The 23,798-nt window shown below is 45.1% G+C and overlaps 3 protein-coding genes and 1 long non-coding RNA gene across 7 annotated transcripts; 2 read left to right on the top strand and 2 right to left on the bottom strand.

Moving 5' to 3' along the window:
* Window positions 1-16: 16 nt before the first annotated feature.
* Window positions 17-7,434, top strand: TUBB1 (tubulin beta 1 class VI). 2 transcript variants are annotated; one of them, XM_041720156.2, is made up of 4 exons: window positions 17-340; window positions 4,966-5,074; window positions 5,210-5,320; window positions 5,441-7,434. In XM_041720156.2, exons 1-4 carry the CDS (start codon window positions 17-19, stop codon window positions 6,517-6,519), a joined length of 1,623 nt encoding a protein of 540 aa, XP_041576090.2. In that variant the 3' UTR covers window positions 6,520-7,434. The 2 variants fall into 2 exon arrangements, with proteins under 2 accessions (XP_041576090.2, XP_002195424.3); XM_002195388.7 differs by lacking the exon at window positions 17-340 and adding an exon at window positions 3,379-3,563.
* A 707-nt stretch (window positions 7,435-8,141) lies between these two features.
* On the bottom strand, window positions 8,142-9,308 carry ATP5F1E (ATP synthase F1 subunit epsilon). Its single transcript, NM_001245542.2, is given in 3 exon segments — window positions 8,142-8,372; window positions 8,981-9,107; window positions 9,245-9,308. Coding segments are annotated over 2 exon segments (156 nt in total). The 5' UTR covers window positions 9,277-9,308; the 3' UTR covers window positions 8,142-8,372; window positions 8,981-8,983.
* Window positions 9,309-9,619: 311 nt separating this feature from the next.
* LOC121470936 (uncharacterized) lies at window positions 9,620-14,734 on the top strand. 2 transcript variants are annotated; one of them, XR_012051528.1, is made up of 3 exons: window positions 9,620-9,679; window positions 9,768-13,520; window positions 14,629-14,734. It is a non-coding gene; the product is annotated as an uncharacterized lncRNA (long non-coding RNA). The 2 variants fall into 2 exon arrangements; XR_012051527.1 differs by lacking the exon at window positions 14,629-14,734 and having other exon boundaries at window positions 9,768-13,712.
* PRELID3B (PRELI domain containing 3B) lies at window positions 10,517-21,298 on the bottom strand. 2 transcript variants are annotated; one of them, XM_030288472.4, is made up of 6 exons: window positions 21,152-21,298; window positions 20,370-20,538; window positions 19,915-20,004; window positions 19,476-19,546; window positions 18,611-18,713; window positions 10,517-12,731 (listed from the first exon to the last, which is right to left on the bottom strand). In XM_030288472.4, the coding sequence occupies exons 1-6, from the start codon at window positions 21,181-21,183 to the stop codon at window positions 12,633-12,635; spliced, it is 564 nt and encodes a 187-aa protein (XP_030144332.2). In that variant the 5' UTR covers window positions 21,184-21,298; the 3' UTR covers window positions 10,517-12,632. The 2 variants fall into 2 exon arrangements, with proteins under 2 accessions (XP_030144332.2, XP_030144331.1); XM_030288471.4 differs by lacking the exon at window positions 10,517-12,731 and adding an exon at window positions 15,885-17,948 and having other exon boundaries at window positions 21,152-21,296.
* Window positions 21,299-23,798: the final 2,500 nt, after the last annotated feature.

Genomic DNA, 23,798 nt, shown 5'->3' with positions numbered 1-23,798 from the left:
AGCGGCAGCTCTCGGGATGCGGCCGCGCCGGGGTTTGAGGGCGGCGGGAGCGGAGGGGAGGAGCGGGGCACGGGCGGGGCCGGCCGCGCTCACCTGCGGCGGCGGGGACAAGGGGACAGCCCTGCGGCTCCCTCGGGACCGCCCCAGGGTGGCTGCGGATCGCCTGGGGACGGGGAACAAACTCAGATCCCGCCTTCCCAGCCCCCAGTGGCTTTTCCAGCTGAACAGTTTGGTCACATGCGTCGTGAGAAGAGGACTTGTACCTCGGACAGGCGCTCTTACAGGTTTCTTCACCTTTAGCCGAACACCTCAGCGTTGTGCTAGACTGTGGCCAGCGGCTGTGAGTGGTTTTTTGTTTGATGGTTGTTTTTTTCCTAGTCCCAAGTTCTGGATTTCTCAAGCCCTTTAATGCTACAATTAGCAAAGGAACACAAGCCTGTGTCCATTTTCTAGGCTGCTCCTTAGGGTTTTAACATCTGAAGGTTCTTTATTATTTGCTAGAAGATTTAGTCAATAGTAAAAAGAGTTTTCTAATTTTCCTGTAGAAGCTTCTAGTGACTGTGTGAATGGATTATCAGTCTCTTTTCCATACATTAGGTAGAAGCTTTTATGTTTGATAAACTCGTTTAGTAAACCACAGACAGTTCTTCTAGCTTCTCTTCCTTAGCTTTCAGCACTTTTTGTAGAGGGCCTGAGGTTTTATTATTAACGCCACATGAATAGAGAAACTGAGGCACAGAGAACCAATACACCAAAAGGAACAGCAGAGCACGAATTAAGCCTGTGGGTTAACTGCGGTGTTTTTTTTGTATAGTTCTTAAGGGTGATTCAGCTAGCCCAGGTTAGTTAAGACTTGCATCAGCTTGTCTGGTAGCCATTCACAGATCTCTGTAAAATTATCTGATGGCCTGTAGCCAGGCTTATCTCAAACTGAATAGGCTTTCCTCTCAACCTTCTCTGCTACTCTGAAAAGCCGGCTCCTCCCAAGCAAGCCATTAAAAAAGAGTATCCCAGAATGCCTCCTTGCACATGCATATTTACTGCGGATAGTGTTAAAAAAAACCCAAAAATCAACCAAGAAAACAAAAACAACAACAAAAACCCCGGCAACCACAAAAGCCTGGTGTCTTTGTGGTCTCAGCCCAAGCCCATCAGCAGGCCTGCGGTATCTGGAAGCTGTGGGCAGGCTGATGATAGCCACTGTAGGACAGCTGCAATAGCTGTGCCCAGTGCCAGGCTGCTCCTAATCTCCCCAGTGCCAAAAGTCGCTGGAGCCGGCCCATCCAGCACAGCCCCTCTCTCCCCAGTGCCTCTCTCTGCTAATCTGCAGCTGCACGTGTGCCTCGGCTGTGCTGGGAAGTGCCTCGGGCTGTGTACAAGCCTGGGACTTCCCTGGGCAGAGCACAGACCGGTCTGCAACTAAATCTACACAGAAGCAGTTCCTCCAGGGCCGGGTTTGGGATAAAATCAGACTTAGAGGTTCACAGAAAGGCAGATGGGAAGGAGAGGGAAAAGAAACCCAAGCCCACATCTTCTTCACAAAGCATCTCATCTACCTCGTGTCATGTGCCAGAATTTTTAAGGCTCTATGAGGAAGTGCTTCAGAGGAGGCACATGATTCTAGGGAGCTATTTTCAGCAAGAGGAAAAACCTCTTTAGACTGATTGCATATTTCTTTTACTTCCCTTTTCCCCCTTTCCTTGTGAGATGTGCTCAGTGAATATATTTATTGCTGAAATTATTTTGTCAAATTTTCTGGACAGTGAATTAGCACCTTCAGCCTCTTCCTAAGCTGATCTTTCAAATTCATATTAATTTATAGCATATTTTTATTAATGTATATTTTAATAAATTAATATAAATGTATATTTTTATATTGTATTTATTTAGTATTTGATATTGACAATGTGGCAATGGAACAAAACATTTTGTGTCTTGCTGGGTAAACTGAATGGCTTAGAGAATACTTATCTTCTGGAAAATGATAAAATTATTGTGTTTTAAGGAAACAAAATGAATCTATCTGCATTTGAAGTCTTCCTTTTATTTTTCCCTACTCAGTATGCTCATAGCATGGCAGAGGGTGATGGAAGTTTGCTCTCTATTTTTTTACAATGCACTTCTGGTGCTGAACTCTGTGTTAGGAGCAGTTGTCTGTTCCTTCATTGGCTGGTACCAGGGAGAAGTGGAAGTCATCAAGTGGAGGGGAAGCCTGGAACAAGCTGATTTTTCTTCTGGAACCGTATGGAAGCTCAGAAATCGCTTATCTCTAGCAACCCATAAAGTGGTTGAGTAGTTACATTCAGTGAGTCAAGCCCTTCCACTGTCACCATTTTATGGTAAATAGTTTAAGGTGCTCTCCTAATTATAGTTCCTTTCCCCATCCTTAAAAGGAATGCTTACAAGGCAGTAACAGTCATTTGACGTGTCATAAAACTTCTCTAGGCTTCTAGAAGTCATTTTACCCTGGGTTTCTGCTGCTCAGTGATATTGGTCCTGGTTATCAGCAGCCAAACACGACTGTGCTGTGTTTTGTTCTGCCTCACATCGTTTCCTTTAGCACAGGGAGATGTTTCACTCAGTGAAGGTTACAGTTCACTTCAGAGAGCTTCAGAGAAACAGGTTTTTCACCTCTAGCAATTTCCTGGCAAGTTCTGAAGTACATCTGAGATATAGGAAATCAGGAAATATTAGAAATGCTGCATGTCTTAATGTCAGGAAATGAAGAGAGAGAAAGGGAGAGAGAAAGAGCATCTGTGCAAGTTAGTCACAAGTTAGTTCTTCAAGTTTTGGCTAAAAATGATGGATTCCTATAAGTATTTAAGGACCAGGCATCACTGAGAGTACAGTGTTATTTTTTATGTTACAAAGTATTTTTTGTTCCTGCTCCTGTTCCCCTCCTTCATGCGGTCACATCAGGAATGATGCTTGTTAGTGAGCTGGAGTTTGCCTTGCAATGAAGTGCATGTTGTGATTATAGGAGGCTCCTGCTCACAAGTTGTTACCATTTTTATTATGGGTGTTGTCCTCTATGACTCATATGATGCCAAAATTTAAATTATGTGGCAGAAGCACATGTGCTTAATAAATTAAGATCACTCACTTTGGGCTATCATCTCTACATATGCACATATATTTGTATATATATTATATCTAATATTAAAAAATGCAACACAAACAGAATATGCACACATATTCATGCACCACACTGCTGCACAGAGAACTGGGAAGGGGTGCATGTGACAATGCTGCTTTCCAAGGCACTCAGTGGTGCACCTGTGCTGCTGTACCTGCAGCCAGGCAGTGAAGAGGCCCTTGGCTCCTGGTGCAGCGCCTGGGGCTGGCTACTCCCCTGGCTGGCTGCATGACAGTCCCTGGGGTATAAAAGGGCCCCTGGGCCGGGCTGTGCTGGGTGTAGCTGATAGAGCAGCAGGCTGAGGGCTTCTTCTGGGCAGCTGGAGAGCCTGGGCGAGGCTGTAGCCACCGACAGGTCTGAGCTACACAAAATGCGTGAAATCGTGCACCTGCAGATTGGCCAGTGTGGGAACCAAATCGGATCCAAGGTAAGGTCTCTTTTCATCACTCATTATTAGCAGGGGATCAGAGGTAGCAGGTCAGACATCATCAATGGATGGGGATTTTCGGGGGGGACAATTTCCTTGTAACTCAGTGGAGGGAAGCATGGCATGTTAGCAGGGAAGATGAGTATTTTGGTATGAAAGACAAAAGCTGGATTTGCTCCTCATGCAAAATTAAATGTTCATTTGCAATAACCATGCCCCAGTGATTACAGGTGCACCAGAGCATTCCTGATGGGATTCCTGTTCCCAGGGGGAACTCACATACTCTGCAAGATACTGGGGAAAGAGACAGAGCCAGTAATTCCAGGGCTGTGAAGTTGTGTTGCTGGTACTTTAGTTAAAACATGCAGCAGCTCTGCCTCATTTTATTCTTCAATATCACAGAATCATACAATGCTTTAGGTTGGAAGGGCTCTTAAAGATCATATAAGATCATATTAATCAACAGCATAACCTGTGTTAACAGTGTAGAGTGACACAAAGTGTCACTGGCCTCCTGTAGACACAGGTGTCCCTTGGAGTATTTTTGTGTAGGAGTAAAATTGCCCCTCAATTACTATTCCTTCTTTTTTTTTTTTTTTTTTTTTTTTTTTTTTTTTTTTTCCCAATTGATAAGTCGGAAGTTGTCCAAAGAGTATCTATTTTGGGCTGGGAGGTCTTTTAAGACATGAGATAGTTTAGGGATTGTTCTGCTGTGTTCTTCCTCCCTTCTCCCACTCCTAACCTTGATTCTGTTTAATGGAACACGAAGCATGGAACATGCACCTGTTGACAGTGGCGTATTTGTACACTCAAAATGGGACTGGATGCTAACTCAGGAGATCTTTAATATTAGAATGGCCTGGCCCTTACAGTGGGTGGGTGTGTCTGCATGAACACTGCTGTGGCTGCTGCCCAGATAAGAGCCCAGCACAAGAGCATATCCATATGAGTGTCAAGATAGGACATTTAGGACCAGCAGCTGTTTGTGGAAAGCCTTGCTCATGTACAAATTTGCCTGTGCCAGCTTTGTCATGCCATGGTCCCACTTGTGCATGACAGGACTCAAAGCAACTCTCCCTAATCCACACCCTCACAACATTTTTGTTAAGCTCATACTGAGAAGTAACTGTTATTTAAAATTTTAAGCTAACATCAATTTTCTTTTATTATAAAGAGAACAAATTGAGGGCCTCTACCTATTAGTGCATGGGTCATAGCTAAGCAGCATAAATGGTCTGCTAAACTTTTCCCTCAAAATTTATTTGGGAGCGGTAGAGACGGATCCCTGTTCTGATCTGGTAAGTACATGACAAAGCATCCCCTACTTCAGGCACAGTTCCCAGACCTGGTGCTGAAAATAAATAAATCATTCTCAGTGTGTTGTACCTCTTTCCTTTTGCAGTTCTGGGAGGTACTTGGTGAGGAACATGGGATTGACATCACTGGGAACTACCGTGGGGATTCACCACTGCAGCTGGAGAGAATTAACGTGTACTTCAATGAGGCTTATTGTAAGTGCTCAGTAAAATAAGTCATTTAAAAACCCACAAAAAGCCTAAACCACTGTAGGTGGATTGGACTTTCTGGACTTACTGTTTCTTTGACAACTAGCAGTAATTATTTGCATTCATTTTGTTTTGTTCCAGCCCATAAATACGTGCCCCGTTCCATCCTGGTGGACCTGGAGCCTGGGACGATGGACAGTGTTCGGTCCAGCAGAATCGGGCCCCTCTTTCGACCTGACAACTTTATCCATGGTATGTACAGCACACTGCCAGCAAACTGACTGCAGGCAGCTGTCCCAGAACGGCCTTGGAAGTCCTTCAAAGATTCTCCAGTTAACTTTGTGGCTGTTCCTTCTGTAATTCTGTTCACAGGTAATTCAGGTGCTGGCAACAACTGGGCCAAGGGCCATTACACAGAAGGTGCTGAACTGATTGAAAATGTCATGGATGTGGTCAGGAATGAGTGTGAGAGCTGTGACTGCCTTCAGGGGTTCCAGCTCATCCATTCCCTTGGTGGTGGCACAGGCTCAGGCATGGGGACGCTCCTCATCAACAAGATCAGAGAGGAATATCCCGACAGGATCATGAACACCTTCAGTGTTGTGCCCTCACCCAAGGTGTCCGACACCGTGGTGGAGCCGTACAACGCCATCCTCTCCATCCACCAGCTGATAGAGAATACAGATGAAACCTTCTGCATTGACAACGAAGCTCTGTATGATATATGCTTCAGGACATTAAAGCTCACCAATCCCACCTACGGGGACCTCAACCACTTGGTGTCCCTAACGATGAGCGGCGTCACCACCTCGCTGCGTTTCCCCGGCCAGCTGAACGCGGATCTACGGAAGCTGGCGGTGAACATGGTGCCCTTTCCTCGCCTGCACTTCTTCATGCCCGGCTTCGCCCCGCTGACCGCTCGGGGCAGCCAGCAGTACCGGGCCCTGACGGTGCCAGAGCTCACCCAGCAGATGTTCGATGCCCGGAACATGATGGCAGCCTGCGACCCCCGCCGCGGGCGCTACCTCACCGTCGCCTGCATCTTCAGGGGCAGAATGTCCACCAGGGAAGTGGACGAGCAGCTGCTCTCTATCCAGACCAAGAACAGCTCCTACTTTGTGGAGTGGATCCCTAACAACGTCAAAGTGGCCGTGTGTGACATCCCGCCAAGAGGGCTGAAGATGGCAGCCACGTTTATTGGCAATAACACGGCCATCCAGGAGCTCTTCATCAGGGTGTCCGAACAGTTCTCGGCCATGTTCAAAAGGAAAGCCTTTCTCCACTGGTACACGGGGGAAGGCATGGATGAGATGGAGTTTTCTGAAGCAGAAGGTAACACCAATGACCTTGTGTCTGAGTATCAACAGTACCAGGATGCCACTGCAGATGTGGAGGAATTTGAAGAGGTAGAAGTGGAGGCAGAAGCCAAGCCAGAAAAGGAAGCAGAGTAAAAAGTAACAAAACATTTTCTGAATGAGCCTGTTCACATTCACTAAAGACAAAGCAAAAGCCATCATCTGCATTCCCAAAGTATCACTTTTCTTCAGAACTTTTTCTCTGCATCTGACCAAGTATATCTGATATTACAACATAGTGTTTTTGAAATTAATGGCAGCTCTGCTTTACTGTCTTAAAGAACTGTTGAGATCTAATCTCTCCTAAAACCGATCTACTCTGAAGACACGTTATCTCATACCAGCCTCTCCTGTAAATGGACTCACTTTTAGAATATAATCACCAGATACTGAATGTACTATACAGCCACTGTGCCTGTGTATATAGACCAGGATCATAAGCAAAAGCAAAACAGCTGTCAGCTCATCACATTTATTTATTCTCAGGTAAACACAGTCCCTGCTGATTGTGAACTTGTTACTGTTTTAGGAACATGTGCACATCTCTGAGGCCTCCAAAGGCAGTGACTCTTATCATGCCATGGACTGATGTAGATCTGCAGAAACGGGGAAAATGACTGAATATGCACATTCTTATTTTATAAGTAATCGTTCTATCACATTGCTAGCTTATATTATTGCAGAGCTTGTATCCATTATCATGGTGTGGTTTGTTTCTATTTCTAACTACAGGTTGAGTTACATTAGCACACTAAGTTGTGACATTGTGTAAAAGTTTTGGTGTGGTATTTTTTTTCCTAGGTACTAACTACTGTAAATTTTTTTCCTAGCATTCAGTACAACAAAAATGACATAGAATGGTTTGTAGTTTGTTAATATAAATTCTATGGCAGTCACTAAAACAAAATCTTATTTTGCCTTCAGTGAAAAAAATTTCTTGACATCGCAGCTGCCTACTTAAATGTATTTATAATATTGTTTTAAATAAAGATTATATACCATTCTATGAAAGTTTTATACTTTAAATATTTGATAGACAAACCCCCATAGTTTATTCTTGCAAGAACTAACTTCGAATTAAATTAGTTATACTCTTATCTGAAGAGGTTTAACAAAGGTTGTTGTACTCTGAAAAAGGCAACCCCTCATGTTTGAGTTCAGTCTTGGTGAAGGAACCTGAAGCCAGTTTTCCTGTGCAGTGGGGCAATGTCATCCCTGCCGTGAGGACACACAGATGACAGCAGCAGGAAAATGCAAAACCACAAAGCTTGAAGAGCAGCTTTGCCTCCCAGCCAAGAGCAGTGTCTCCCTCCATTCCTGCTTCCCAGGGAATGTGTCCCTCTCCCTCTCCTCCCTGTCCTGACAAAGTGCAATGAGGATAAACAATTCAGAATCCTGTGTCTTCTTCCCCACCTTACATGACAGCAGCTCTCCCAATTCCTGAGTCACTGCTCAGTGTCTCGGGTTGGAGACCAGATGTCCAGCAGCACATCCATGGCACAAATATCCTGCTTCCAGTTTTCAAAACTATATGCTATATTCTCTGTTAATACCGCTTTTAGCCAGGATTTTTTCCAAAGTAATAATTTAAATGAAGTAGGCAGAGAAGTTTTAAACAACGATAAATCTCTCACTCATTTATGTACCAGAAATATCAGCATGACACCCAAAAAGAGATTTGGCTTAAAATTAAACAATGTTGCTACTCAATGTCCAGATTGTGCTAAAAGCAGTATTTTATTTTAACAGAACTGAAAAGTAAATGTCTCTACAGAACAGAAAGTTTGTTTCAAGAGGAACTACACTTTCCACACATTCAGAAATTACATTTATTTGCACACCAATTTACATACACTGGCAAGTTCTACAGTTCATGTGATGACATTACACTGCAGCCTTGAGCTCGCCTACAGCTTTGCAGTTTGCTGCTATTCACCACAGATCAGCTCCTACAAGAGATTAAAAATACAAGTTATTTGATTCAAGAATTTGTACAAGGTACACTTTAAACAAAAGGTGATAGGATTTAATCTCAGATCAGGAACAGAAACTGTTCTATCCAGAACAGAAAATATTTCAGCTGCTTGTGATGTACGGAATGGCACAAATAAAGGCACAAGCAACATCTGTCTCACAGAGAACAAATAATGCATACAACAAATTTGCTGAACAGGGGAAGGAGCAGTTCAGAGCTATGTGCTGGCTTAGCAAGTCTGAGACATGTGAAAATCCAGAGAAACCTGTGAGCATCACTAGAGAGCCCCGGCTGTTCTGTGTAAGCCCGTGACAAGTGTGACCAAAGCCCAAGGGTTCAGTGCAGGGCTTGGCAGTACATCCCAGCTCACTAACGAGATCAGGCTGTTTGCCATCCCACACGTAACCAGGTCACAAACACCTGCAGCACAGCAGCCGCAATGCCCTCCCTGCCATGCCTGGAAATGGAACCCATTATCTCCAGATATCGGGGATTAATGGACTCCGCAGTTACAGATATCGCTAACGCCACTCCTGCACTACAGAGCTCCAACCACGCACCCAGCCCACCCCACCCACTTACATTTCACTCCTTTTTGGGTTTCACCGTTTTCACCGTGGCCACCGCTGCCCTCTCCGCCTCCGCTTTGTACTGCGGCTTCATGGCGGCCCGCACAGCCTGGGCGCAGATCTGCGAGTACCGGATGTAGCTGCGGCCGGGGCGACAGAGGGCGGTGAGACCCGGGCCCGGTGCAAAAGCCGCCTCCCCCGTCCCAAACCCGCGTTCCCCCGGCAGCGCCGTGACCCCTCACAGCGGCGCTCCCTCACGGCGGGGCCGCGCCCGTACCTGAGCCCGGCCTGTCGCCAATACGCCACCATGGCTGCGGCTCCGCGGGGCAAGGTCAGCGCGCGCCGCGGGGACGTGCCGGCCGGCCAATCAGCGCCCGGGAACCGCTCACGCGCGCCGCCGCTCGCGGGCGCGCGCCTACGCCAGCGCCCAATCAGAGAGCTCCGTTCCGGGGCGCGGCTCCCGCCCTTTCCGCCTGACGCGCCCCGGGCGCGCCCCGCCCCTTCCCCTCGGCCCGGGCGGCCCCGCGGCCGTGAGGGGCGGTGAGGGGCCCGTGAGGGCAGCACCGGCTCCTCACGGCGGCGCGGGCTGAGGGCGCGCCCTTCCCGGGATGAGCTGCGTGCCCTTCCTTCCCGGGATGAGCTGCGTGCCCTTCCTTCCCGGGCTGAGGGCGTGCCCTTCCCGGGATGAGCTGCGTGCCCTTCCCGGGATGCGGTTGTGCCCTTCCCGGGATGCGGTCGTGCCCTTCCCGGGATGCGGTCGTGCCCTTCCCGGGCTGAGGGCGTGCCCTTCCCGGGATGAGAGGGTCCCGCTCGGCCTGAGCCCCTGCCTGTCTCTCACAACCACGGGAGTCTCTTCAGCGCTTCAGTGCTGGTAATTTGCCGGAAATACACTAGATGTCAGTTGTCTAAAGAACGTAAGTTAAAGGCCAAGTTTGCCCAGTGAGGCTCATGGCTAGTTATAGAGCGCTTGTGTTAGTTACATATTGACTCCTTCCTTGGTGGTCCTGTTGTAATCTGAGGATCCGAGCAAGTGGTTAAATGAGTGTCTTTTGCACCTAAATCTGTTCTTACCCCTCTGTGCCATCACTTCTTGGGTTTTTCTAGATAAGACATGAAAAACAAAACAGTTTTACAAGCATGTGGAGCCAGTGATTGTTTTTTAAAGACTGTCTTTGTTTTGATCTGTGTGTGGCCAAGCTGTGACAGTTCTGTCCCATTGGACACAGTGCTTTGCCATGGTATTCCTTTGGATGTTGATAAAAACACTGAAATTCAATCATTTCCTCTAAACAAATCCATAAAAGACAACAGTAAACTAGAAGCTATCTACACAAAGAAAAAAATAGTCAATTTCCCAGATATAATAAGCAAAAAGTTATTAGAAGGTTCAAATCATGTTTGATATGTAAGGAATTTGGTCCTAACTTAATTTAAATTATCTTAATTTAAATTTAAATAATTAAGACAAAATACATAAAGATATTAAATATTGGCTTTTAAACAAGTCCTTGTGCTTTTGTCTTGTGCCCTTTCATCCAAAGTCAAACAATTTTTAAAACATGGAGTAATTTTCAGCTTTATTAGAGATCTCATTTAGTCTAGAACCTTTGCAATTAACAATCCACATGGTAATGTCCGGTAAGAGCCACCAGAACAAAAAGAACAACTGTTCACCAGATATGTCAGTCTGTCTCCAGCATACAGCAGCAAGATCTGGACCAGTGATCTGTATTTTTTTTAACTGTTAAACAATTCTGCTCCTATAGAAATTTGGGTTCATTTCTTACACACACATATTGCAATTGTTCCTACTTAATTTTGAAGAAATAACTAGTGTAAACGAGGCAGAAAACAATTCTTCATGCATTTGTTTTCTTCTTTATTTTTGCGTGAAACATATTTTAATTCTGTGACAGAAGTGGCATATTGGTGCAAAGTTTTCCAATTAGCAGAAATGAAATAAATTTAAAGATATTTGTTATTACAAACATGTTTTTGCACTTTTAACACAGAATGCCAGTGATATTGAGAGGAAATATATTTGGTTTCGAAGCCCCAATCGTAACAGTAATAACAAAAATATACAAGACAGCACCAAAGATTTTGGGAAGCCCCTCTGTGCTACTTAAGCAGCATATTTGATGCAAGACAAGAAACTGCAGTACTTCCATATATTGAGAAAGGGGATGTTACATGCAAATGCTTCTTTAATGGAAACATCTGATGATTTGATAGGTAAAATAAGTAGCACTAAGATTATTTTAAGCCTCATGGGCAGCCCAGGCCCCATTGATGGCTTGGCAGTGAAAAATCATGCCAGTAGAGTTGGATATTTTTTTCCAGCTACATGTCCCTCTATTCTTGCCCCACGGCTTCTGTGCTTCCTCTCCCTAACCCATTTCTCACCTGTTTTTTGCTCCACAATTTTCTTCTCCCATCACATCTTTTCTCTCTGTACCTTCCTGTGAAATGCCTCTGCCTGCAATTCTGTGGAATTTACTCAGATACAAATCCATAACAGATATACACAACCTGGATGCAATTACTTACACATTTAGCTCTATTTACTATTTGTTGGTCTTGATAGATAAAGATTCAGCATGAACTGAAAAGCTAAACCTTTGGTTGGGAGCGGTACCAACGACGTTGATGGATATCAATCAGTGACAGAAACTGTCCTCTACAAAAATTCCACAATAAATATTGATTTTTTTTGCAGCTGTTCCAAGGCACCGTTACGGATTTGGATGACCTGTTTTCATGCCCAGTTTAGATGCCAGGAGATATTTTGTAAAGCCCTAAACTTTCCTCAGGTAAGAATCTTCAGCGAGAGAACAAAGGAGAGAGCAGATAAAGGAGAAAAGTTTTGAAGGACAGAGGGAGGTTGCAGAGAGAAGGGGAGAGGTTAGGAGGGTTAGATGCAGAGGTCGAGAGAAGCCGCTGCAGTGCGATTAGCAACATCCAGAAATGTGAGCATGGACAGGTCTGGGGGAGCTAAGGACGTGAGGTTAGACATGTCCAAAGAAACGGAGGGGCTGAGGGAAGAAGCATCCTGAAAGGTGAGATTGGAGACCTCCACAAAAGGTGTAGAGATGAGATTGGAAACATCTTCAGGAGTCGATGAAGATAATCCAGAGGACCGCTGGAACATGAAATAGTTAAAGTCAGTGAGGTCTAGAGATTCTGACGAGGTGGAGGAGCTGTACTCGGAGACGCCTGGTGAGGATGGAGGGATGGTACAGGAAAAGTCCAGGGAAGCTGAGGAGGTGTGATTGGAAACATCTGTGGAGGATGAAGAAGTGAGACTGGAGAGGTCTAGAGAGAGTGAAGAAGTAGGGCTGGAGAAATCTGTGGATAGAGAGGTGACACTTGAGAGATCTAAAGAGATTGAAGAGCTGCTGCCAGACTGATCCAGAGAGCCTGATGAAGTGACACTTGATAGGTCCAGTGAAACTGAAGAGGAGAAACTGGAGCGCTCCCAGGAATCTGAAGAGGTGAGGCTGGAGAGCTCTAAGGAAATTGAAGAGGAGGTACTGGAGAAGTCTGAGGAGAATGAAGATGTGAGACTTGAAAGGTCCAGAGAGGATGAAGAAGTGAGACTGGAGAATTCCACAGAGGATGAAGAGCTCAGACTGGATAAATCCAATGAATCTGAAAAGGGGATTTTAAAGAGTTCCAAGGAGGCTAAACTCTTGACACTGGAGGGGTCCAGGGAGGCCAAAAAAGTGAGACCAAGTAGGTCCAGGTAGGTCGAAGAGATGACACTGAAAAGCCAAATAAATCCCCAACATGATGGGTGTTAAATCAGGAGCATTTAAACAAAAGACCTCTATCATCACATCAAAACAAAATGACAGCAAGACCCCCCAAAGAACCTTTTTTTTTAAAATAATGATTCAAACTCTGTGATTGGTCTCTTAGTAGTTTCTCTTTCGGTGCAGAAAAACTCCAGTAGTAGGAGCTCACAGAATTGTTGAGAATGTTGTGCCTTTCCAGGGGACCAGGACAGAATCAAACACACAGTTGCAGACAGTCTTCTCTCCTGGCATTCCTATCCTTGTTCAACTAGATTTATTTTTCTGTGTAGCATGTGGAAGATTTATTTTTGGAAGCTAACAATGTGCTGAATTGATTCTGTGTCTGAGAAATACACATTTCAGGAACAGCAGTTCTAACTGTTATCAGATAAAAAGAGGTCTTATTTTATTGCCTTTCTTTTATACCTCTGGATCTAAAATATGTATAGTAACAATAATTTTTTATTTGTACTAGTTTAAATTGTTTAATAAAAATATAATAAAAAGAAGTTGTGATAGAAGGCAGATGTGATTAAAAAGGGAACAGAACAGCTTAAATTTCAGTTCAAAAAGGTGCATCTAATTATAGTGTGAGTAGATCAAGAGGCTGATCCACAGCTGCCTTCTCTCATCTCCAGGCCACGCTGCAAAGCTCAGAGCACTCAAACCCATGGCTGCCTCTCCAGACAGGCACAGGAAGGCACAAAAAGCTCTTCACTCACCACAACCACGTTTTATGGACCAAGAAAGTGCAAGGTACAGGAGGCTGCAGGTGAACACACCCAGCTCTGCCCGTGTTCTTACACAACCCACGTCCAGATGAGCGTGTAATGGATTTAACGTAATCACCATGGGTGCAACTCCCACCCAGGTCACCTCTTAACTGCAGCAGGTGTCTGCTGAGCAGCCACTGGGCTCGAATGGTGTCTTACTATGCAAACATTAAAATCATGGGGATTTAGCACAACGCAAAAATTGCCACATAAATAAAAGAGGTACTTATATGCCATTGATGAGACCCCCAAAAGTTCTTGAATATATTTCACTTATAGATAATGCCTCTGTAATTTAAGAGCTGTTGCAACATGGTTGCAATTCTTTCAAGAGTACAAGTTTATAGATCAAAAGGCAGAGCAAAAGACTTTTTCCAAACATAGGCATAATTTATGATGAAATGACAAGTTTGCTTGCTGTCCTGAATTGTTAATAAAACAAAAGTAATTAACCCCTTAAAAAATCCCTTGTTATTTAAAACCAATATAATTTTGAGACTATCTTGAATCTCAAAGTTTTCTCAAGTGTATTTTACAGAGGAGAACAAATTAAAAAAAAAAAAGGCAAATAACAATACAATAAAAAGCCGATGGCCAACAGACTATAAATTCCATCATCTCTTCACTGAGTTCTTTCTGTCTTAATTTAAAATAATAAAGTTATTGCACTTTTTCCTATGAAATAACACTGTCAAGAAACATGGAATTATGGTCACCTTTGTACAAAACATAGAGGTCAGTAATAACGTTTCCTACCTTGAGTAGCTGTGGATTTACCTCCTTTCTCTGCCTGGGTAAGCCATACTGGGCTGTGCTGGTAAAGCTCTGCTCTTCTCTCTGCTGCTGACCCTAATCTGCTGCACAGCCACTGGGAATGATGCCACTGGTGACAACACGGTCAGCCCCTGGTAAATCTGTCTGAGCCCAGCGCTGCACGCAGCACCATCAAACACCCACTGAAATCAGCTCTAATCTTAAAAGATTCAGTTCTCTGCTGTTTCCTATCAGGACAGTATTTTGAAGGTTAGTTGATGAAGATATTGAATTTCAACTTTTGGACACCTGGATTCAAAGTAAAAATAATTTTGCAGTGTCATCCAAGTCTCAGCTGTCAATTCTACAAAATCTGGCATAAACAGCCTGAGGAGGAACCCAGGATCTGCAGAGAAGAACTCAGGTACACTCAAGTTTTAAAAACCTTGTCATTACTTCCTCTTTTCCAGTAGTTAATAACTTGTGTTACTTTTTAAATGTGGCTATAACAAAATAGCATCGTGATGTAAAATATTTTGTCCACAGCTGGTGCTCATGGTCCTCCTAAGGTAAGCAATTAGTTCAGCTTGGTTGTAACATGTAGCTTTACCTTTAGAATAAGTCAGTTGTACAGCAACATGTAAAGCAAAGCTATGGAGATATTTAAGATAGAAATTAACAGATCCTGTGCAAGTGAAAGAACAACTTCCACCTTAAGGAACTGAGGGATTCTAAAATGACTCACTGCTTCCACACAAGCTCTTTACCAGCACTCTTCAGTTCTTCCATAAAAGTGAACCTCAGCACGTTGCTGACCTTCCCTTTGACCCAGTGCTCTGTTCCAGAGATTGGAAATGTTGCATTTATCACACAGTGGGTGCTCATGTTTACTACAGTTGACATTTATTGGAAATATAAATGCAAGTACAGACCACAAGAGACAGATCAGCAATGTTGTAGGAAATGGTGGTTACAATTTTTCTTTTTTTTTGATGCAAACCCCTGGCTGGCACTTGTGATTCACTGCTGTGTGGCTGAACAGGTGCTGACACCCATTGGTGGGCAGGGATCCATCAGAGCCCTCAGCACTGATTTGTTCGCATCACATTCCTACACCTCTGCCCCTCCACTTCCTCTGTCCCTTCCCCTTTTAAAAAAATTCTTTTCTCCTGGTCCTTCAGTTGTGTTCCTCCAGCTGTAGCTGCTTTCTCTTCCTCCTTCCCTCCATTCCTTCAGGCCCCAGAACCCAGAGTCTCCTGCCCTGCCCCTCTCACAGCCGTGTGGTGCATCCATCCACAGCAACCCACACTCACTGCAGTCAATCTGAACACAACTCTCAGCCCATGAAAATCTTTCCACAGGATGGATTCTCCACAGCAAACTGAAATCTGCTTGCTAGTTAAAGCCAGATTTGCAGAAAAGTTGAGTTAATAAGAAGCAAAAAAGACCACAGCAGCTGTGAATGTGCATTTTAGGATATGCATTTCAAGAAAAGAAGCCACTCATTCCAGGGATTTCTTCACCTTCACCCCTCTCAGTTTCGATTGCTCAACTCATAGTTCTAAAACACAAATAGACCAGAAAGTTTTGGGAATTAGCCAGAATTGAAACAAAATTTTATTTAAAAAGCGCCACATACAGAAAGCCATACTCTGACAGAATGAGAATGCAGCCATATAAATAAAATAGAAGAAATGTATTATCTTTCAAGAATTTGTTGAACGCCTGTAAAAATTAAATAGTAAGTTCTTTTTTCAGTGCAAGGCAAAACTGTGAGTTCTACTATGCAGTCCTTAGTGCAGAAAAATTTAGAAAAGAAAAAACTGATTTTAGAATATCAAATGATGCTAATGGCTGAGCAAACATATAAAATGAATTTCAAGCTAAGCATTTTTATAAGAAATGATGGTACAGTTTTGCAGAATTTCACATACACTTTTAAAATGGAAATGTTATTTCAGTTGTAATAATCTCCTGTAAAAGTATGGCAAAACTCAATGACTTCAATTAGTAAGGTAGTCTCAAGCTGTTTCTGTTTAGAAAAATATTCTGTTTAGAATACTTATTTTTTAAAAGTTACATATCTATATTCCTGTTTTCTTCCCCCAGCACAAACCTTATGGAAGTGCTCTTGTTTGTTAAAATAAGCTCTGTAAGTAGACACTACTAAATAGGCAATTTGATATAACAAAAATGGCATGCAAAATCAAATATGCTGGGCAGGGTGACATTACAGTTCATAAAGGCTAAGAGAGTCTTGAAATCACTTGTAAGCTTAGAATCAAATTCCAGGAAAAGCCTTGGGCACCATAATACCACCATCAGCTCCTTGTGGGCTGTGCCTCTGCCTTTTTCTGTTCACCCTGAAGGGCCTGGTGGGACAGAGTCCCGTGAGGAGCCCAGGAGTGCCTGCAGGGTGGCACAGCGTGGCACATGCCAAGGGCTGACCTTTCCTTCCTGCAGGGAACGACTGGTGACAGTACCAGGAACCTGCAACGAGTGCCAGGAAACACAGACTGGAGAACACCAAGTGAAACCCCTGAGAATACACCTTGTACTGTGAGCAAATCCGTTCAAAGGGTGAGGGGATGTGGAACTCAGAACGCCGGCTCAATGAAGCACAACACAGTATCCAGTGGATGGGGCAGGTTATTTCTGGAACGTGATCAACTTAATGAGTATATTGTTAAATACTATTTCCTTTTATGTTTGGGCATCTCTTCAGCCACCTTCACAAAGGTTTTTTAGTCTTTAATTGGTTCTTTGAAGTGAACACCAACTACTGTAGCAGCTTACAAGATTTTAAGGCTCTGTGTTTATTGTACCTTTATGTAATGGGCTTTTAGAAATGGAGATACTTATTGTAGAAGTTTAAGATAAAATTTGATTTTAAGGTACTGCATGCCCAGCCCATTAATGTGCATTTAGGAGCAGGACTTAGGTCTTGGTAGGTAGGTAAGAGACACTTTGATGTTTTACCTATAGTGCCTGAAAAACAATGAGTACCGTGTTAGTTCAACCAGTCAAGTTAAAAAGGTTATCAAAAAATATTTTGTACATTCTTTTATATTTCAAGCATCAAGTAATAAGCTTTCTGTTAAACCAAGTTGTATCACACAACTGTCAAAACTCAACAAAAAGAACAATGCTGGAACAACCATTCTGATTAATTTTGGGTTTGGTCCCAAAAGAGGTAGTCCATAAGTCACACAAAAAATAAAAGTTAGCCTAACATGCCAGTGTCCTCCACCATAGGCAGCCTCAGTACTAAATGAGGCTATTTCATACCTGCAAACATAAATTAGTGTTCATGTAAATACAGGAACTACACTTGAAATTTATTTCTTCATCGGTCCAGCTGACCCAATATATTAAATAGCCTTTGAGCCTCAGCCTTGTTAAGAATTCAGCTTTTCTCCAAATTTATAACATGCCTAATACACACATCCTTTAAATAACAAAGAATACATGTATGTAGGCCTGGAGAGAAGCTGCAGGTTGTTATGCCTCGTTAGTGATACAGGTCTAAGAACTATCATCATTTCTCTACAAATGCTGCTGCTGCCATCGAATTCCTCATAGTTCCTCTTGCTGAAGCTGCAAACTCTTCAATTTCAGCATTCAGTCTTTTAATTACCCATTCCAATGCTTCCCGGCCCTACAGTTAAAGGAAAGTTTATTAGTGTGCAAATCTTAGTAAATAATTACAATTCTTCCTGAAAATTACTGAAGACACAGTAGTTGAAAGAGAAAGGAACAGAAATACATGCCTCTGATGTTATCCCAATAACTGGAGTACTGCTGGAACATTTTTGATTTCATGAAAACAATTCCTTATATCAGCAGTTCTCACATTATGATCCACAAAAAACTTTTTATCCTGACTGCTTTATCATTCTTGAGGCTGAACTCAAGATATCTTTGGATTGCCAGAGGACAGACTCTCAACTAAAATACTGCTTCATTGCTCTCACATAACTATTTCAGGTCTGTATGAACGTAGATCCTTGTTTTACAGCAAAAATTAATAATGGCACCAAGAGGGCAGCAAAAGAACGAGTGTCACACTGCTGAGTGAGTGGAGATGTTTGCTCCAGTGAAGATTCAGAGAGCTTTGCCAATAACAATTTATCTTATCTCCATTCACAAGAGGAAAACAAGAATAAGTTCAGCATGCTGAGCATTCAGTCTCTACAGGCAGCAGAACTATGTGGCTCCTTTCTAAGACTGCTGACAAAGCCAAAAAAAGTAAACCAGAGATCTTTATTCCCTTTGGCATTTAGCCAGTTACCACACATTTTACACAAAGCCCATACTTACTTTTTTAGCATTGGAAGAAATTGTGTTTGCCATTAGCCCTTCTAGGTAACTGCTGAGACTGACACCTTTTACAGATATTATTGCTTCTTGTGTCAGAATGGTTCTGAAACAGAGCAGGAAAATGAATTACTCTGAGTAGTTTAAAACAGAAATTCCCTCCTCCCCTACAAGTACGTTCCCTCATCAGCTGTGCTCTGTAACACAGAACTTCTTACCCCCTAAACACAACCTACTTCCACACTGTGTAACTGCTTTATACTTCTACTTAGAAAATAAAGTCCGAGAATGCCTGGCAAGTACAAGCCTCCCCTTGTGGCTTTCAGCCATTTCCATCTTTAGCAGCAGGATGTTAAGAGTAGAAACAGCAGATTTGGAGTTACTCTATACTGGGAAAACAGTATTAAAACATCCCCTTCAACAATAGGGATTGAACATTTCTGACTGTCCTGACAGGAAAAAAACTCCAGTGTTAGAATCTCTAGAACAATCTTTCAGACTCATCACCACTTCCAGCAGCACAGGCTCACTAAGCTCCAAGTTGCCTTAAAACACCAAGCAACAACTGAAACATAAACCTCCGAAATCGGAGGCTAAAGGCACGTAAATGTAGAACAAGGAGCTGAAAACTGCAGATGTACACAAATTCAGTTACGGACAGAACAGCCTGAACTGGACTGGACTCCAGCACAGCATGGCCCAAAGTCTCCCAGGGCTCTGCAGAACCAATGTCACTGCAGGAAGTGACAGTCCATTTAATCCTGGTTTAGACAATTTACTGTAGCAGAGGCCTCATCTTCTGATCAAGGGAAACCACAGACACTTTCAAAGCAAAATCCAGTCAGTGTCAGAGCAGGAAGGTACTCACTTGTGTGGTTCATGAGGGTGTGGTTTATAGACAAGCCTCTCATCTACTGACACGAGGTTTGTAAATGAAATCTGTAGAACACAGGACAGGATTACCCTTTGATACAAGTAAGAGACAGAGTAATACAGAGAACAAAATGTCACATGATTAGGAAACGGTCACAGTGTTTTAAAACATTTTTTCTTAACATCACTCCCACCCCGAAAACTCCTCCTGCTCATCAGTATGTTCATAGCTACAGCAGTGACAAGTTCCAAGAGCCAAGCAGCTCCTTCCTGAAAAACAGAACTGATCAACTATAACCACATCACTTAAACCTTTAACTTGTATTGTTCTCATGCAATTTTCAAGCTATTTTCAAGACAATTTTCCTTTTCATATCTACAAGGTGCTGTTATACTCTGTGTTCCATTTCAGTGGCACAAACTCAACTACTTACATTACAGGATTTAAGCTCCATTGTTTTTTTCACAGGGTCAACGACAGAGTGCTCCTGCACATAGGTCCTTGTCCTGCAGGTGCCAATGAGCTGGGGACAGGCAAACAGAGATGGCATCAATTCCACTCACCCACTGCAATTCTTCATGCCTTTAAATGCACAAGCAGTGGTTATTGCATTGAACAGACACCAAGGGAACACAATTAGGATTTAGCTTAAAACAAAGCTATCCAGTTGAGGCAGATCTCATTTTCCAGATGGAAGCAGTCTGAGATCCAGATTTGGCTGTCAGGGTCACTGTGTGCTGCTGTTAAGCTTTCCCCATACATAAATGCTTAAGCCATTAAACTTTTAAACCATTAAAGTTATGAAGTGATACCCATCTATTATAACAGGTAGCTCAGGAGCGTCCCCTCCCTGCGGTGTCCCTTTCTGGCCTGTGACACAACACCCACCGATTTCACAATGGACGGGATTCCCCACTCTGTGCTCAGGAGCCGGTGGCTGTGCAGCTTCCCGCTGGGATCCACGTGTCGGTCCAGGACATCGACCCCCACCACGCTGGGGTTCATGGGGTTGGGGTATTTCCTCATGGCAGCTGTCATCACAGTTTCCCAGGGGTGACTGCCCAAACACAATCAGGACACTTAAGCTGCACACCTCTGTTTTCAATAGGATTATATCATTCCACGGAGAAAAACCTCTATTTCACTGAGTGTGCAGTGCACACGAAAATACAACATATCAGATTAATTGGGTGTGCTGGTTCTATTACAACTGGATAAAAATGATCTCCCTGTGACACCATGCTAAAAGGCTTCACTTCGTCCAGATCTTCCTAATACTGGACTGATTTATTAAGTTTCTACTTCGGTGTAGCGAGCGCTCCCTTCAGATTATTTTTAACACAGACGTTCCGGAGCACTCGAGCCCCGCCACCACGAAGGGCCTCACGGTGCCCGGGAGGGCGAGGGCAGCACAAGGACTCCGCTCGGTGCCGGCAGCGCCTCGGCCCCGCTCAGCTGCAGCCCTGCCGAGCTTCCGCAGCCCCGGGAGCCTCCCCCAGCCCGCGGCCCGGCCCGGCCCGGCCCGGCCCGGGGGAAGGTCAGGGGAGGCCGCGGCCCGGAGCTGCCGGTGCAGCCACGCAGCCCCCGGCTGCCGGCCGAGACCCCCCGCGCCCGGGGCCGGCCTGGCCGCCCGCCCCGCCCGGCACGGCCCGGCCCGGCCCGGCACCTACTCGAACACGTGCTCCGAGGTCCAGATCCTCATGGCTGCGGGGCCCGGCCGCGCTCCGGGGCCGCCGCCGCCGCCGCCGCTCGGCTCCGCGGGCCCGGCTCTGCCGCCGGGGCGCGCGCCTGCGCGGACAGCGCCCACCAATCGCCGCGCGGCGCCGCGCTGACGTCACGGGGCGCGGACGGCGTGACCGCGGCCGTGCCCGGCCGGGGACGTTCGGGGTGAGGGTGCGGCGGCCGCCCGTGACCCCGGCCCGGCGCGGGCTGGGCATGAAGGGCGCGCCCCGGGGCGGCACCGGCGGCTCTGCCGCCCATGGCGCAAACACGGGCGGGCGCGGTCTGTGAGCCGCGCTCCGGTCAGCCCGGGGCTCGCTCGCGCCGCCCGGCCCGGGCTGCCTGTGGCCGATGACGTCACGGCGCAGGCCGGTACCGGCGGTGCCGGCAGGGGGCGCGGGCGCTGTGACGTCACGCGGCGCGGGGCCGGTTTTGTAAGAGGTTTCGTAAGGGTTTCGTAACCCCGAGCGCCCCCGGCTCTTGGCGAGCTCCTCCCGGTGAATTCCCGACAGCGCGGGGAGCGCCCGAGCTCGGGTTTATTAAAAACCGGCGGTTCTGTCCAACAGCAGCGCAGCGCTTCGTGCGCGCAGAGCGGGATGACCTCGGTGCACTCCTGCCCGCACCGAAATAGCCTCAGTGGAAAAGCACAGCGGGGAAGTTCCCAGAAGCGATTATATCACACAGACACCGCTGGCACCCGGCCGGGCTGGAGAACTCGGCAGCGCTGAACGTCCCCGGTGCGCCCCCAGCATCACCCCGGGCGGGGTCACGGCGGAGCTGCACAACTGACCACGTTCGGCCAGTAGCAAATGCTTCAATGAGAGCTGCTAAGAGAATAAAGTTTTGCTGGGCATACCTGTCTTGATCCTGTATTCCCTGACTCTTTCACTCGATTATTCCTGGACATGGCTAACTCACTGCTGATCTGCCGGACTGGAGAGTAACTGCTGCGAGATGCTGAGGCGGCTCTGAATCCATTGCAGCCTGAGTGCCCACCGAGTGATTTTTGCCACTGGAGAATTTTGTCAAGGATGTTAAAAATGCAAAGCATTTCGAGAGGTCTCACTGTGACACAGTTGTGGAAGGAAGGCAGAGACCCTGAAACAGGGACAGTGCAGCAGATACCCATCCCTTATCCATCCTTATCCTGCCTCTCATCAGGTTGTTTTTTTTTTTCTTTAAAAGACAAGTTACCTAGTGGAAGCAAAGCAAAATGTCATCTCCAAGAAGGAGGCATGCCAACATATGGTGCAGATTAGGAGCTAGATTTCAGCAGTTTTGCTCATGTAAGCTTCAGGCTATTTTAACAGGAGATTTGTTAAAGTAGGTTTCTATATCTGAGTGATATCAAGTGTGGAACTACTTATAAACCTGTCTTGTAAGAGAAATAACACAATTATAAATAATACAGCCAGACGTTAAGAAAATGAAATGCACATTCTGAAATGCAGAATAAAAAGTGGCACATCCTAAACATTAGAATTATTTACATATATTATGATACCACAGAATCCAATATCTTTGCCCCTATATGTTGTCAGTATCTGTCTTATAACTGAAATAATAGAAAACACTCTGTCAGTTGAGTTTGTGCAGTCCCAGGCAGAACCAAAATGATCACTGAGGACGATGATGGACATCTGCAAGAGAATATAAAAACCTGTGGAAACCCATGATGAGGTTCCTTAGTCCATATGTGTCTTTCAGGGGCTGTTTGCTCACAGCTGCTAGATCCAACTGATGCCTGAGATGGGCCTCATGAGTCTATGTTTCAGATTTTGGCAGAGAAATCCCCTTGGCATCGCTAAGAAATACTGGAAATTGCCCTAGGAATTCTTTAGGAAAGTGCTCTGGGGGTCTCAAACAATTTATCTGCTCAGTGAGGCATGGAGATTTGGTATTGCCAGACCCATGTTTGCCAGCAGGGAGGTGTGACTTGTCCCCTTTAAGCAGCCTCATAAGAACCTCACAATTTTGACCAAAAAGCATAAATATCAGGAAATAATTCACAACCCAAAAGTCTCTTATCTCCAGCATTATATACAGATCATTCCTGCTCCCCATAGTGGGTACCAAAACCCCAGATTGTCAAACCCAATCAAGCCTACACTACTATGTAAAAATACAGGTATTGTGTGTCTGTTAGGAAAGCAAACACTACCTTGGGTCACAGCCCTGCTCCAGAGATCAACCCGGCCACTCTGCAGCACGAAATGTCACTGAATTCCACCCTGGGAATGGTTTGGTGACAATGGCAGTGACTCAAGCTGCACTTCTGAGGGAAATGAATGCAAGCCTGAAGTGCCATTCATCATGGTCACCAGCACTGAGCAGGGCAGAGGTGACTGCAGGGGACTGGTACAGGGAGGGGTGACGGGGCAAAGCTCTGAGCTTTCTCTGTGCAGAACAACTCTGCACTTTCCACATGGCAGCTGAGGTGTTTACTGTTTCTTACACTTATGAAAATTGTGTTTTTTGGTGTATTTCCCCCCTGTCATGTTCTGAAATATGGCTGTGCTGCAGTAACACAGCACAAGTTCCTTGATCTGAAATCCAAGTTTTATTGATGTGAAATATTGGTATTCACAGGCAATACTA

Source organism: Taeniopygia guttata, chromosome 20 (genome assembly GCF_048771995.1).
Source record: "Taeniopygia guttata chromosome 20, bTaeGut7.mat, whole genome shotgun sequence".
NCBI classification, from domain to species: domain Eukaryota; kingdom Metazoa; phylum Chordata; class Aves; order Passeriformes; family Estrildidae; genus Taeniopygia; species Taeniopygia guttata.
This window is presented reverse-complemented; position numbering and strand designations above follow the sequence as displayed.